Here is a 15000-nt window from a genome sequence, read left to right as displayed (position 1 = left end):
CGCCTCATCTATACGCTCTTGCCAGTATCTGTCCGCGTTGTCGGTGACAACAAGCCACAGCACCAAGACCAGCAACACTAACGACTCCATGTCCTCCATGTTTATTGTTTACTATCCGGGTCGTGAGACTACCGCTTAAAAGCTCACTGAATCAGTGACATACAGAGCATCGTGCACGAGTTCGCGGAGCGCAAGGCTCGTCGTATGCCCTTCAAATAATGCGCGCAGTAGGCTATTGATGTTTTATTATGAGCCATGTACAGTATGTCGCCTAATGTTTTTTTGTTTCTGAGTTACATGTTCGTTTGAAGGACTTAATGTACAAAATAACAGTTGCACCCCGTAGTGTTGAAATTGGTAAACACAGTGCATTCAGTGAGGTTTGCACCGCCCTCCTTTTATTTCTGACTCTTCCTGTCACCGTTGCAACCTCTGAGCGCTCACTCGTATGCCCTTCAAATAATGTGCGCAGTATAGGCTATTGATGTTTTATTATGAGCCATGTACAGTATCCTAATGTTTTTTGTTTCTGAGTTACATGTTCGTTTGAAGGACTTGATGTACTAAATAACATAGTTGCACCCGGTAGTGTTGAAATTGGTAAACACCGCAGTTGCGGACATTTTGTAGCCTAAAATGATGTTATGATAAGCTTTAATAAAGGACCCGGTCATTTGCCCCGCCCCCGGCCCGGCTCTGACTTGTTCCGCCACTGTCACTGATGTCACTGTTTGCGCTGCTTAACGACATCACGTGACGTCCACCCACTTTCGCTAACTCCACCCAATGTGTCCACCCACTTCCAGCCAGCACGGTTCAGCGCGGTTGTAGTCGAAATGCAACTCCAACAGCCCCACTCAGCTCGACTCGGCTCGACTCGGCACGGCACGGCTCAGCCGCGTTTGTAGTGGAAAAGCGGCATTAATTGACCGTAGGTGTGAATGTGAGTGTGAATGGTTGTCTATGTGTCAGCCCTGTGATGACCTGGCAGCTTGTCCAGGGTGTACCCCGCCTTTCGCCCGTAGTCAGCTGGGATAGGCTCCAGCTTGCCTGCGACCCTGTAGAACAGGATAAAGCGGCTAGAGATGATGAGATGAGATGTTTCCATGGAAACAATTTCAGACTTAGTCTCTCAGGTTAGTCTTAGGGGTAGGTTTTGTTTCCGGAGCAGAACTTGAAAACTATGAGTGGTATGGTCTTGAAAGTTGGTATATGTGTTGATTAAGTAATGTATATGTGCCTTTTGGTACTAAGAAATGTGAGAGATTTTAATTTTTAGCTCACCTGGACCAAAGGTCCGGTGGGTTTATGCCATGGGCTGCTGAGGTCAGTGTAAAGAGGTAGGGTTGGTTTCCTGCAGCAGAACTTGAAAAATGTGACAAATAATATCTTGAAGCTTGGTATATAGTTGATATATAGGGCGGGGGATATAGATGACTCTGTCTGCTTGTTTGTTTAGCTTTGATATCTCCTTGTCCAGAGGCCGAGGGTTTATCCTTTTACCACCTCTGGATGTACAATACGGTGTGGTGAGTGTTGTAGCAGCTGGTCTCTGAGAAGAATTAACAAGGGCACCATGGGAAGGTTTGCTGCATGCCTCCAAAATAAACAAATTAGTACAATAACTGTGCAAAATCAATCAACCTAGTGTGTCATATTATAGTATTTAAGGCAATACCAATTGGAACTCAAGTGGAAAACTTTACAGCATCTTAAATGGCTGGTCCTGTAACTGAGAACGCACAGCACTGAAGCTCATGTCCATGTGTGCTAATCATACAGCACTGGTCATCGAATTTACTGTGCCATGGTGAATGGATTACATTTAGCTTTAAAGTGCATATCCTGGACCAATTTTGTTTTTTTTTATATGAAAGTATGTCCCTTTACACACTCATCCAGAAGGGTAATTTTGCACAAGGCCATCTGTCTACAGCAGAAAAAAATAAAATAACAACACATGTCTGGAAAAATCCCAAGGGAGTCTGGAGCCAGAATCGTGACGTTACCTGCGGAAGCGCCAGCAGGCTGCGCGAGCTTGCACGGTTTCAGTGCACAGCCTGTGTAGACCAAGTGCTCCCATTTCTCTCTCGTTGTCCGGTCTTTTGGAAAACAATGAGTGCTAATCCCATCAAGATTGGTGTTGCTACACCCTCCTACGATACATCTGTTAACCATTTTAATAATTACGTGATAACATTGAAGAAATTTGCAGAAAACTACCAGGTCGTTTTCTCATAAACAAACCAGCGCTGACATAGGATTCAGAGGGAGGCGTCCCGCAGATGTCACGAAAATCAATGTTTGCCAGGAAATCCAAATGCCAAGTTTTTTCAGAGGCGGACCAATTCGCCTCAAATGGCTTGATTTCAACTGAATTTTTCTGGTATTGCGCAAGGTAAAAAAAATTGCGCAAAATGTGGCAGATATTTGACCAAAGTTTAATATAAAATAGGAGAATTACATTGATCTTGCTCCTGAATTTACCGGTGATATGCACTTTAAAGGATAACGAAAAATAGCTGGGGTGTGCAGGATTATTCAGAGTTCCTGAAGGAGCAGGGTTAAATAAACAGTCCTGCATTCATCTCTATATTTATAACAAAAAGTGATGAAATTTATCAAAACAATAACGTTCAATTAAAGCAGTATGTTTACAAAGTACATGTAGCCTGTTTTTTTTTTTCCTCCCATCACCCTGATGAGTCAACATCACCACAGTGGTATTCTATCCAACTCCTATAACACACACACACACACACACACACACACACACACACACACACACACACACAATGAGTGTGTGGTATCACGAGATGGTCAGAGTAATGCTCATTCCTAAGTGTGCTCAGATAAAGATAAATTATACAAGATAAAGAAGGTTGATCTTACTTAAATAGTGCTGTCATGTGAAAGAACAGAGATGTATAGGAGCGTGGAGACACTCAATCACCACCATCATGCCAGAATGGAGCAGATTAATCTGCTCGGGGTGTGAGTGGACAGTGAGGAATGGGCTCTGGTGGAGGTGGAGGTGGAGGTGTGACACTGCTGCATGCCCCTAGGATGTCAGAAACACCTGTACCACTGAGAGAGAAAAGCCTGCTTCGAAGCATCTGTTCATTTCGCCCCATATGTCATTCCCCATAATTCCAGTGTTTGAGTGTGCGCTTTTCCCACATTGTGCTTTTCAAAATGAAGACGTTTATTGTTGGAATAAAAGTGCTTATGTTTTCACCAGTCATTTCCATCACCCTAATTTTTTTTTTTTGGCATGCTGCAGAAAAGTCGATTTTGTTTTTGAACACGTCGAAGCATAATCATAAATGAATCACGAATAGCTGTTTGAACTGTACTGTATAGTTGCTGCAGTATCAGACAAAGCCAAGCTAAGTGTGAGCAACCGAGAGCCCACTTTGTCTCTCTTTCTGTTCTTTTCACCATACCTGCTTTTCTGACTCATCTCCACGAGCATATTCCTCCAGTCTATACATCTGTACTGCCACACACAAATTATCTATAATAGCCATAATTCTATTAGCAGTTCAGCATCAGGACTGCATCCTGTAATAAAGTGTACCCCTGCTATAATATGCTGAACATGATGACAAATCCACAGCACGATCCTTTGCATAATATTCAGTCTAATTTCTCTAAAGAGCCTGATGTTTGATCTGATCATTAAGTATTAATAATTGCTTGTGTTCTGCTGGGGAATCCAGACTTAAAAACAATATGTGATTAGGAGCCTCGGTTAGAGCCCTATACTGAGCAAACACGACAGCTACTCTAACTACACTCAGTAAGAATTTGTTCTGCCACATGAGTGAATATCGTTGTATGTCGGTATATCTCTGAACAAACATCCCTTACATGATTCCAGATTCTCCGTGGAGGGTATACTTGCCAAACGTGGATCCGATGCTGACGACAGCCGAGGTGACTGGTCTCACGCCTGCACGAACCTACCAGTTCAGAGTGTGTGCTGTCAATCAAGTAGGGAAAGGACAGTACAGCAGTGAGACAAACCGGTAAGCGTCACATTTTTAACAGACCCATTTTGTTCTATTTGGTTGTGAATGGAGGTGGGGTTTTTTCCCTCCACAAGTTTTTATTCATAAGATGCCAAAGTGAGTAAACAAATGGGTTCAGATATACACACACTGGCCATTTTATTAGGAATACCCGCACATCCACCTGCTGTTTGATGCGGTTCTCTAATCAGCCGATCCCTTGACAGCAGCACAATGCATCAAATCATGCAGATACAAATCAAAAGCTTCGGTTAATGTTCACTTCAAACATCAGAATGGGAAAAATTGTGATCTCGAAGTGTGATTTTCACTGTGGCATGGGTGTTGGTCACGGCCGGATTAACCATACAGTTAGGTCCATATATATTTGGACACTGACACGAATTTTGGTTTTTTTACCTGTTTACTGAAACATATTCAAGTTATAGTTATATAATGGACATGGACATAAAGTCCAGACTTTCAGCTTTCATTTGAGAGTATCCACATTAAAATTGGATGAAGGGTTTAGGAGTTTCAGCTCCTTAACATGTGCCACCCTGTTTTTAAAGGGACCAAAAGTAATTGGACAACTGACTCAAAGGCTATTTCATGGGCAGGTGTGGGCAATTCCTTCGTTATGTCATTCTCAATTAAGCAGATAAAAGGCCTGGAGTTGATTTGAGGTGTGGTGCTTGCATTTGGAAGATTTTGCTGTGAAGAAAACATGCGGTCAAAGGAGCTCTCCATGCAGGTGAAACAAGCCATCCTTAAGCTGCGAAAACAGAAAAAACCCATCCGAGAAATTGCTACAATATTAGGAGTGGCAAAATCTACAGTTTGGTACATCCTGAGAAAGAAAGAAAGCACTGGTGAACTCATCAATGCAAAAAGACCTGGACGCCCACAGACAACAGTGGTGGATGATTGCAGAATAATTTCCATGGTGAAGAGAAACCCCTTCACAACAGCCCACCAAGTGAACAACACTCTCCAGGAGGTAGGCATATCAATATCCAAATCTACCATAAAGAGAAGACTGCATGAAAGTAAATACAGAGGGTTCACTGCACGGTGCAAGCCACTCATAAGCCTTAAGAATAAAAAGGCTAGATTGGACTTTGCTAAAAAATATCTAAAAAAAAGCCAGCACAGTTCTGCAAGAACATTCTTTGGACAGATGAAACCAAGATCAACCTCTACCAGAATGATGGAAAGAAAAAAGTATGGCGAAGGCGTGGTACAGCTCATGATCCAAAGCATACCACATCATCTGTAAAACACGGCGGAGGCAGTGTGATGGCTTGGGCATGCATGGCTGCCAATGGCACTGGGTCACTAGTGTTTATTGATGATGTGACACAGGACAGAAGCAGCCGGATGAATTCTGAGGTATTCAGAGACATACTGTGTGTTCAAATCCAGCCAAATGCAGCCAAACTGATTGGTCGGCGTTTCATAATACAGATGGACAATGACCCAAAACATAAAGCCAAAGCAACCCGGGAGTTTATTAAAGCAAAGAAGTGGAATATTCTTGAATGGCCAAGTCAGTCACCTGATCTCAACCCAATTGAGCATGCATTTCACTTGTTAAAGACTAAACTTCAGACAGAAAGGCCCACAAACAAACAGCAACTGAAAACCGCTGCAGTAAAGGCCTGGCAGAGCATTAAAAAGGAGGAAACACAGCGTCTGGTGATGTCCATGAATTCAAGACTTCAGGCAGTCATTGCTAACAAAGGGTTTTCAACTGAGTATTATGGCCCTTTTCCACTACCCTTTTTCAGCTCACTTCAGCTCACTTCAGCCCGACACGGCTCGCGTTTCGACTACCAAAAACCAGCACGACTCAGCTCGCTTCAGCCCTGCTTAGCCCCTAAAACTCGCACCGTTTTGGAGTGGGGCTGAAGCGAGCCAAAGCAAGCCGAGTGAGGCTGGGGGCGTGAGCAGACACTCCCCTGTGCACTGATTGGTGAGGAGGAGTGTCCTCACATGCCCACACACGCCCCGCGAGCGCGCTGGGATCTGTAAACACCGCAAACCCGGAAGAAGAAGAATTACAAATTACGAGAATTTCTGAAGCCTTATGCGCCTCGCCTCATCTATACGCTCTTGCCAGTATCTGTCCACGTTGTCGGTGACAACAAGCCACAGCACCAAGACCAGCAACACTAACGACTCCATGTCCTCCATGTTTATTGTTTACTATTCGGGTCGTGAGACTACCGCTTAAAAGATCACTGATGTCACTGTTTGCGCTGCTTAACGACATCACGTGACGTCCACCCACTTTCGCTAACTCCACCCAATGTGTCCACCCACTTCCAGCCAGCACGGTTCAGCGCGGTTGTAGTCGAAATGCAACTCCAACAGCCCTGCTCAGCCCAACTCAGCACGGCACGGCTCAGCCCAACTCAGCCGCGTTTGTAGTGGAAAAGCGGCATATGAAATGAACATTTTATTTACAATTATTTAATTTGTCCAATTACTTTTGAGCCCCTGAAATGAAGGGATTGTGTTTAAAAAATGCTTTAGTTCCTCACCTTTTTATGCAATCATTTTGTTCAACCCACTGAATTAAAGCTGAAAGTCTGAGCTTTAACTGCATCTGAATTGTTTTGTTCAGAATTCACTGTGGTAATGTACAGAACCAAAATTAGAAAAATGTTGTCTCTGTCCAAATATTTATGGACCTAACTGTATATGGGCTCGGGCGAGTGCCCTGGGGCACCAACCAATGGGGAGCACCAAATGATGAAAACAAAGTTTAAAATATTTTAATATTTTTGACATCATTCACTATAAGACACACAAAAAGGTACAAAATTAACTGTTATATAGAATATAAATACATAAAATGTATAAAAATTGTGATGTGTCCCCCCCAATCAGAGACCATGAGCCCTCAATGACGCGGTGCTGCGGGTGTGAAATGTATAATTTGAACAGCTTCAAAATGGAGAGACATCAGTTAAGCAGATTCGCATAAAGGAAAATAAATAAAGAAAAAGAATTGCGGCACATAGCTACGGTGAAAAATGTGCCAGCAATCAAAGGGTTTTTTTTGTTCACAAAGAAAACTTATCAGAGACCGAAGCAGGAGGATCAAGCTGTGAAGCTAACATTACAGGTAGCGAAGCTAGCACCAGCAGTGAAACTCCGGCAGAGGCAACAGCTAGCACTAACAGTGGATCTAACGTTACGGCTCAGGCAGAGGCAACAACTAATGACAGCCGACGTCAGGTACTGGACAGCCACAACGAGGATCAACGAGAGCTGCTGGAGACTTTTATTATCTCAGCTGACCCTGAACTATGGGGAACCATCACAGAACAGGTCAGGGAAGTGACCATTTCTGAAGGTCCTGCAGTAGTAGTTATTGGGTGTGCAGGCCAATGATTTTCAGACACCTTCATGGTTTTGTAGTCATCATATAGACAATTTATGATTTAAATGATGTTTAGTATGCGTTGCATCGATGTGTTGCCTGCGTTCAAATTTCAGTGGAATTTCACCTTTTACATTTCACCGTGCTGGAGGTGTGTGTGTTTGTTGTTGGGGGGGCACTTGAAGTGTCGTCACCCTAGGGCACCGCAGCGTGTTAATCTGGCCCTGGTGTTGGTGCCAGATGGACTGGTTTGAGTATTTCAGAAACTGCTGATCTCCTGGGGTTTTCACACACAACAGTCTCTAGAGTTTACACAGAATGGTGCGAAAAACAAAAAACATTGAGTGAGCGACAGTTCTGTGAGTGGAAACAAACACCTTGTTGATAAGAGAGGTCGGAGGAAAATGGCCAGATTGGTTTGAGCTGCCAAGAAGGATACAGCAACTCATACAATCACTCTTTACAACCGTGGTGAGCAGAAAAGCATCTCAGCATGCAACAGCAGAAAACCACACTGGGTTCCACTCCTGCAGCCAAGAACAGGGATCTTAGAATCAAGAACAAGTTCCTATTAAAGTGGCCGGTGAGTTTATATATTGACTTCACACTTCAGTTCAGTCACCTGTGATCTGAATCGTGATAAAGACACAATCCCTTGAATAACATTTAAGAAGAGCAGCAGTCAGTCTTTTTCTGAATAGTGAAAAAGACTTTCAAAAAAAAAGAAGTTCAGATTGGACATGCAGATTTCTCATAATGCCAGTATGATGTATTACTTTTTTTTTTTTTAAATGTGTCATTTAGCACTGCATGAATTAGCTGACAGTTGCAATCCATTTATTCGGAAGCACCAGCATGAAGCGGTATTGAACTAATCTTTACTATCTTGTTCTGATAGAGGAAGGATAAATATATCCCACTTATACAGCTCCACTGTACTGTGATTTTAAATGTGATTTCTCCTGTCATAGCCCTGCAGCATTCTCAGCGTGCGATGAACACACTCGTGTACCAAGTGGCAGGCTTGTGCTCGCACATTGTGCTGTAATCAGTGCCTTGAGCAGCTCACATCCACACAGCTTGGAGCTGTGGGTGGCAGACACCTCAGTCCCGCTCGCACCAGAAGCCCTTATCAGCTCCAGACATGCTAAAACATGGCACCTCTGCTCAGGGAGAAAGAACGAAACTGCTATCACAAGCCCTTGATAGCTTTTTTTTTTTCTTTTTCATTTGGAAATTAGTCACTTCTGTTCTGAAGCCTGGATATAAATAGTGGGTTTAACACATTCAGATTTTAGCTGTAAGCCAAACAGGATGTGGAATCTTAGATGTAACTGGTGCAGCACATGTCATGGGGCAGATCAGTTATTCTATTTAATGTGTGTGATCGTGAGAAAACAATTCCAGTAAAAGCAAACAAGGAGAGGATTAAGTTTGCTGACATTATCGCAATTCTCAGCCAAGCACAATACTTATCATATGACATAACCAGTAGCCTCTTCCATCTGTTCTGTCCTGGTGATTATTTCTGCCTAATCTGAACACCTTGTTCCCAAAATGGTGATAAAAGCTCAGCCACTCCATGCAAAGCAATGGCTAAACTTTAGTTATTAGACTTCTTGTGCTCACACTCTATGAATACATATTTTAGCTAGTTTATCTTTCTGAAATTGTTAATGTCATCCAGGTTAATGCTTGTGCAGGATCAAATGAAAGTATTTTAAAGAGCAGTTTAATTTGTGCATGACCTCAGTTCATTTCAGAGAAACGAGTCCCGGAAGGTTCAAGCAAAGTCTATCCAATCCACTTCATTTTTCTTTTGCTTTCCTTTAGCAATTATTGCCATGACTGGGTTTTTCACTGGAGCTGATCACTGTTAGGTCTTGTTTCATTAGAAAACAGGTGCGTAATTAATACGTGACAATTTCCCCCTTGGCTCTTATTTGTTCATCGAGTACAGTTAATGTACTTTTAGCTGTGGGAATATAACAATGTGTTTTACTTGTTATTTGAGAAAGAGGTTGGGATTCAGGAGAGGAGAAAAAAACAGAGCAGAAAAAAAAACAATTGCCTAATATACACAGTACTCCCCCCAAAAGCAAATATACTGTATGGTGTTCAGCCAAAAGCAATGGATATTGCTTATGAAAATATTTTTTTCCACTGGAAGTGTGTAATACAACAGGCAGAGGTGTCTAATCCAGAGGCACTTTTGCTCACATATGAAGTGCTGCACCAAATATATTCTCATGAAAATATTTTTTTTTCTACAGAAGTGTCTAATACAGCAAGCAGAGGTGTCTAATACAGCAAACTAGACCGTGTCAGGCACTTTGCTGAAAACAGTCAGCTTGAGGACGCAGTTGGCTGAGACTGGTGCCTTGAAGGAGCCAATCACTCTTCTCCCTGCAGGCATATGTCTTCCTGCATTCTGTCACATCTGTCCTTTTTGGCCTTATTAAGCAGAGGCAAGCGTAAACGCCTGACGAGGCCATAAAAACATACCAGAACAGCAGATAATGAGCTTTTGCGCGCACACACACACACACACACACACACACACACACACACACAGACACACGTGTTTATATGCCGCTGGGTTTTTGTGCTCAACAAGGGTTGCTTGCCAAAACCTACGGGTACCATGAATATTGGGCTCCAAATGCAAAACCCTAGCGATCACTCAAGCTCTACTGTTGACGGAGGGGTCCATTAATAACCAGCTGACTTTAAACGCCAGGCATGATTAACTGACTGTGTTTCATTTGCTGCCAGACTCTTTTAGGCTGTTCCATTAGCCCCCACCGTCCCTAGTGGCTATATGTGGAGCATGCCGTCCACAAATTAATGACTTCTTTGCATTGTTTATGCGTCAAGGCAGATGTTTAATGTCCAGTGATTCATTGTGACTATGTGAAGCAAATGTGTAAATACTACTTGAAGGACAGGACAGAGCAGCTGAGAGCCAGCAGAGTGACTCTTCCTTATGGCCATGATTAGGCAGATTTACAGAGCAAGAGGCACCACAGTATCGGTTATTGGGGGCATTAATTATGAAATGGACTTCTGGGGAGAAATAACAAGTGAAAGGAGTTTTAAGAAGGCAGTGACTATAAATCTGAATAATCCAATGAACCCATTAAAATTTAATGCAGATTTAACTGTCCATTAGCATGAAATACATAGGGCGGAATGAACCCGTGGACTTTATGAAGCGTCCAGCTCTGATAGATTTTTTTATGTTCCATTAATTAAAAAAAAAAAAAAAGAGTATACATTTGGGTGGTATGGACAGTGTGGATGTCGAAGAATATCCCTAATGCTTGTAACTTACTTATCTTGCTATATACGGTATTTGGTGTATTTTCTTGCATCATTGCTATTTGCTCTTTTTTCAGACACATTGCACACAGCTGCAAAATCTTTGATGCTTAAATTTCTTTTTTACTTTTGGCATAGGATGGGATAAATGTCATTATAGAGCATGTATGCACACCAAAAAAGGCTACATCTTTTAAGTTTTTAACCTTCCTTGGGCTCCAGCAGAGTCCATATTGTAAGAAGACGTGAGCACCACAGGCCCCTGAACACGATAAAGTGGCCTGTCTTCCAGCATAAATAGCCTGCTGGATAGATAGATTATACGTTTCTATATGTAAATACTAATGCTGGATGGAGCTGAAACAAAGGAGAACGGATGATCTGAAAGCAGATCAGCACTGATTATTCCCTAAACTAGTCACTGAGTCCAGGCCACGCTCTCAGAAATAAAAACAGCTGAAAACGAAGTGACCTTACAGGTCAGAGGACCCCAGGGTGCTCTGAACAGAGGGAGGCTCTTCCAGGAAAACGGCAAGGGCTTTGAGTGCTTTTGATGAAGTGGGTGGATGCATCGTAGCGAGCCAGATTGGGAAATGGACTTTTGACCAGAGGGTTATACTTTATCAGCTCACTATTTTTTTGTTATGCCCTAGAGCGAGTAAGTAAACTCAAATTCAAAAAAAAAAAAGAGCAGTGAATTGGTTACATAAAACCACTTGTATGTGGATGTGAAAAAGTAATGTCTAAGTAGTTGGTGCTCATACTTACAGTGTGTCCTATTTTTCCCCTTCTTCCCCTGTAGATTGATGCTGCGGGAAGAGCCGCCCAGTGCTCCACCTAAAAACATAGTAGCCAGTGGCCGCACAAATCAGTCCATTATGGTGCAGTGGCAGCCGCCTCCAGAGCCGCAGCTCAATGGTGTGCTCAGAGGTTACGTCCTCAGGTAGGACCTTCACCACATTGCTGTCTCGCAATAAATGAGTGCCACTTCGGTTCACTGCACTTGACCGTGAATATAGGCACTTCGGTAAGATAAAACACCATTGAAAACCCTGCTGTAACTCTGAATGACTTATTATAGCTGAATGCACTCTACACAGTTTTAGTACTTGCATCTTCTTGCAATTGTTTCGACTAGTTTAATTTAAGTCTAACTACAGTCCCTTTTGAATGTTTTGGAATGACAAGGTCAATTATTTTGGTTCTCCTATACACCAAAGAATTTTAGGTTTGACATCAAAAGATGAATATGAGACAATAGATGGACAGAAATTCAGCTTCATTTCCTGATGTTTGCATCTGTGTTAAACAACTTGGAACATGGCACATTTGGTGGCGGATGATCCAACTTTTAGGTAGCAAATGTATTGGAACAGATAGTCTTAAAGAAAATGAATTAAATCAAATTAAATAACACTTAGGGTGGCACGGTGGTGTACCGGTTAGCACTGTCACCTCACAGCAAGAAGGTCTTGGGTTCGAGCCCAGCGGCTGGCGAGGGCCTTTCTGTGTGAAGTTTGCATGTTCTCCCCGTGTCCGCGTGGGTTTCCTCCGGGTGCTCCGGTTTCCCCCACAGTCCAAAGACATGCAGGTTAGGTTAATTGGTGGCTCTAAATTGACCGTAGGTGTGAATGAGAGTGTGAGTGGTTGTTTGTCTCTGTGTGTCAGTCCTGTGATAACCTGGCGACTTGTCCAGGGTGTACCCCGACTCTCGCCCATAGTCAGCTGGGATAGGCTGCAGCCCACCCACAACCCTGTAGAACAGGATAAGTGGCTACAGATAATGGATGGATGGATAAATAACACTTAATATTTGGTTGTATATCCTTTTTCCCCCCAATAACTTCAAGCTGGCAACAAACTGTTGCATTTTTCTTTTGTGATGCTTTTCTCGGCTTCTACTGCAGCTTCTTTCAGTTGTTGGTTGTTTTTTTTGGTGGTTTCTCCATTCAGTCTCCTCTTCAGGAGGTGAAATGCTGCTCCATTGGGTTAAGTTTGAGGTCTGGTGATTGATGTGGCCAGTCTAAGGCCCTGTCCACACGGCAACGGATTCAGGTGAATCTGATAAAATTGTTTATCGTTTCGGCCTGGCGTCCACACGGCACCGGCGTTTTGGGTGCCCCAAAACGAAATCTTTTGAGAACGGGTTCCAGAGTGGGAAAAATCTGGCAACGGCACCGTTGCGAAGTCGTCTGGATGAGTAGAATGGTTTTGTTTACGATGACGTCACAACCACATGACTGTCAGTGCTGCACGCCGGGTAGAAGTGTAACGAACTCGATGTGAGTTGTCAACAAATCCTATAACTTGGTTCATGAAATGCGCTTACAAAATATTTTCACTGCTTTCCAAAAACAAAAACAATCCCGCCAGCAAAAATAGGGAAAAAAAAGGAGCGATCTCACCTCTTCAGATGTTGGTTTAAGTCCGACAATACATTCCTCAAAAAGGGCGTAGAAGAAGAAAGTAATCCATCAACGTGTAGCATTCAATTTATTCCGGACCATTAAAGAATTCTGGAGGATATCAGAATGTTGGCATACCGGCTTCCATCTACCCCCGTTCATTCCTCTTTCCGCGTCTTTCGTTTTACGCTACTGATTAATAATCAAAACTTTATGTGGCTAATGCTACAGAAGAAGGGGTTTATGCGCATGCGTCTACTTCTTCTATTGTTCTGGTGTCTCCGATGGGACCGTCTTACAGCGCACGTAGAGGTGTACATCATCTTTATTGATGATGTATCGCATCGTTTTCAGCAAGCGTTGCGTTGCCATATGTACCTGATATTTTACTGATCCGTTGCCCATGTGGACGTGATATTTTAAAAAAAAAAAATCTCATTGCCATTGTCGTGTGGATGTAGCCTAAAACTTTCCACTTTTTCCCCGATGAAGTCCTTTGCTGTGTTGGCAGTGTGTTTTGGGTCATTGTGTTGCTGATGATGAAGTTCCTCCCAATTAGATTGGATCCATTTCTCTGTAAATTGGCAGAGAGAATGTTTCTAGACTTCTGAATTTGTTCTACTGCTACAATCATGAGTTACATCATCAATAAAGATTAGTGAGTCCTTTCCAGAAGAGGCCATGACACTACCACCACCGTGCTTGACCAATGAGTTGGTATGTTTTGGATCATGAGCAGATCTTTTCTTTCTACATACTTTGGCCTTTCCGTCAATTTTATAGAGGGCAATCTTCTCTGCTAATGCTAGCTAGATTGCTCATTGGAGCTAATTAATGTCCGAGAGAATATTTTATCCTACTCATATATGTATAAATTCACTGCTAATACTAGCTAGTTTGAAAATAAGAGCTAGCCTGACACCATTTCTGAGAGAATTTTTTTTTTTTTGTCCTATTCATAAGTGTTCAAAAGTGACTGTTAATGATAGCTAAATGGCTACTATGAGCTAACCTGACAGTTTCTGGAAAGATTTTTTTGTCTTATTATTAAATATTCAAAATTTTCACTGCTAATGCTAGTTAGATAGCTAGTATGAGCTAACCTGACGCAATTCCTGTAAAGATTTTTTTGTCTTCTTATTAAATGTTTACAATCTCCACTGCTAATGCTAGCTAGATGGCTAATATGCGCTAGCTTGACACAATTATTGAGATAAGTTTGAGATAACTGACATTTATAAATGTACATAATCTTTCCTACTACGTATCTCTAGCCAGCTAGCTAACGTGAGTTAGCTTGACACAATTTCTGACAGAAATCTGTAGTCATATCTATCAATGTTTATCTTCACTGCAATGTAGCAGCTAATAAGCGCTAATCTGACAGGATTTTTGAAAGGACTTTAAGTCATATTCATAACTGTATATCAACTTTACTGCCAAGGCTAATAAGCTAAAATGACAGGAGTACAAAAAAGTCTACTCAAGACCTTACTGTTTCTCTAACAGGTTTATTTTCCATCATTGCAGTTTAGTTTCTTTCTTTCTTTCTATTTTACTTATTAATAAGTAAGAATTAGTAACGTAGCCGTTAATAAGCGCTAATCTGACAGGAAGTAATTTTGTTATATTTATTTACAAATGACAATAAAGATATTCTATTCTATTCTAAGAAGTACAAACAACATTAATGGCAATCTGTTCAAACTGCCAGATCCATTCACATGCCTAGAAAACATAATCTTCCAAGCGTTTTTATATATGAGAACTGAGCTCAGGCTGCACTTTTTGTCGTGGATCCCTCCTGGTGAAAAATGTACTCATTTCGGAAGCTCGTCTCAGTTGAATTGTGTAACATGAGCACAAAGAC

The 15000-nt window shown here is 42.1% G+C and overlaps 1 protein-coding gene across 4 annotated transcripts in view; it reads left to right on the top strand.

Annotated features, from left to right (window-relative positions):
* The window catches only part of sdk1a (sidekick cell adhesion molecule 1a), a 539170-nt gene that overhangs the window by 419097 nt on the left and 105073 nt on the right, over nt 1-15000 (top strand). For all 4 annotated transcript variants that reach the window (XM_060943068.1, XM_060943067.1, XM_060943066.1 and 1 more), the window contains 2 exons: nt 3884-4031; nt 11528-11668. In XM_060943068.1, coding sequence (XP_060799051.1) covers nt 3884-4031; nt 11528-11668 — 289 coding nt within the window. The remainder of the gene's footprint in view (nt 1-3883; nt 4032-11527; nt 11669-15000) is intronic.

The sequence above is a fragment of the Neoarius graeffei genome, chromosome 16, assembly GCF_027579695.1.
Source record: "Neoarius graeffei isolate fNeoGra1 chromosome 16, fNeoGra1.pri, whole genome shotgun sequence".
Lineage (NCBI taxonomy): Eukaryota > Metazoa > Chordata > Actinopteri > Siluriformes > Ariidae > Neoarius > Neoarius graeffei.
This window is presented reverse-complemented; position numbering and strand designations above follow the sequence as displayed.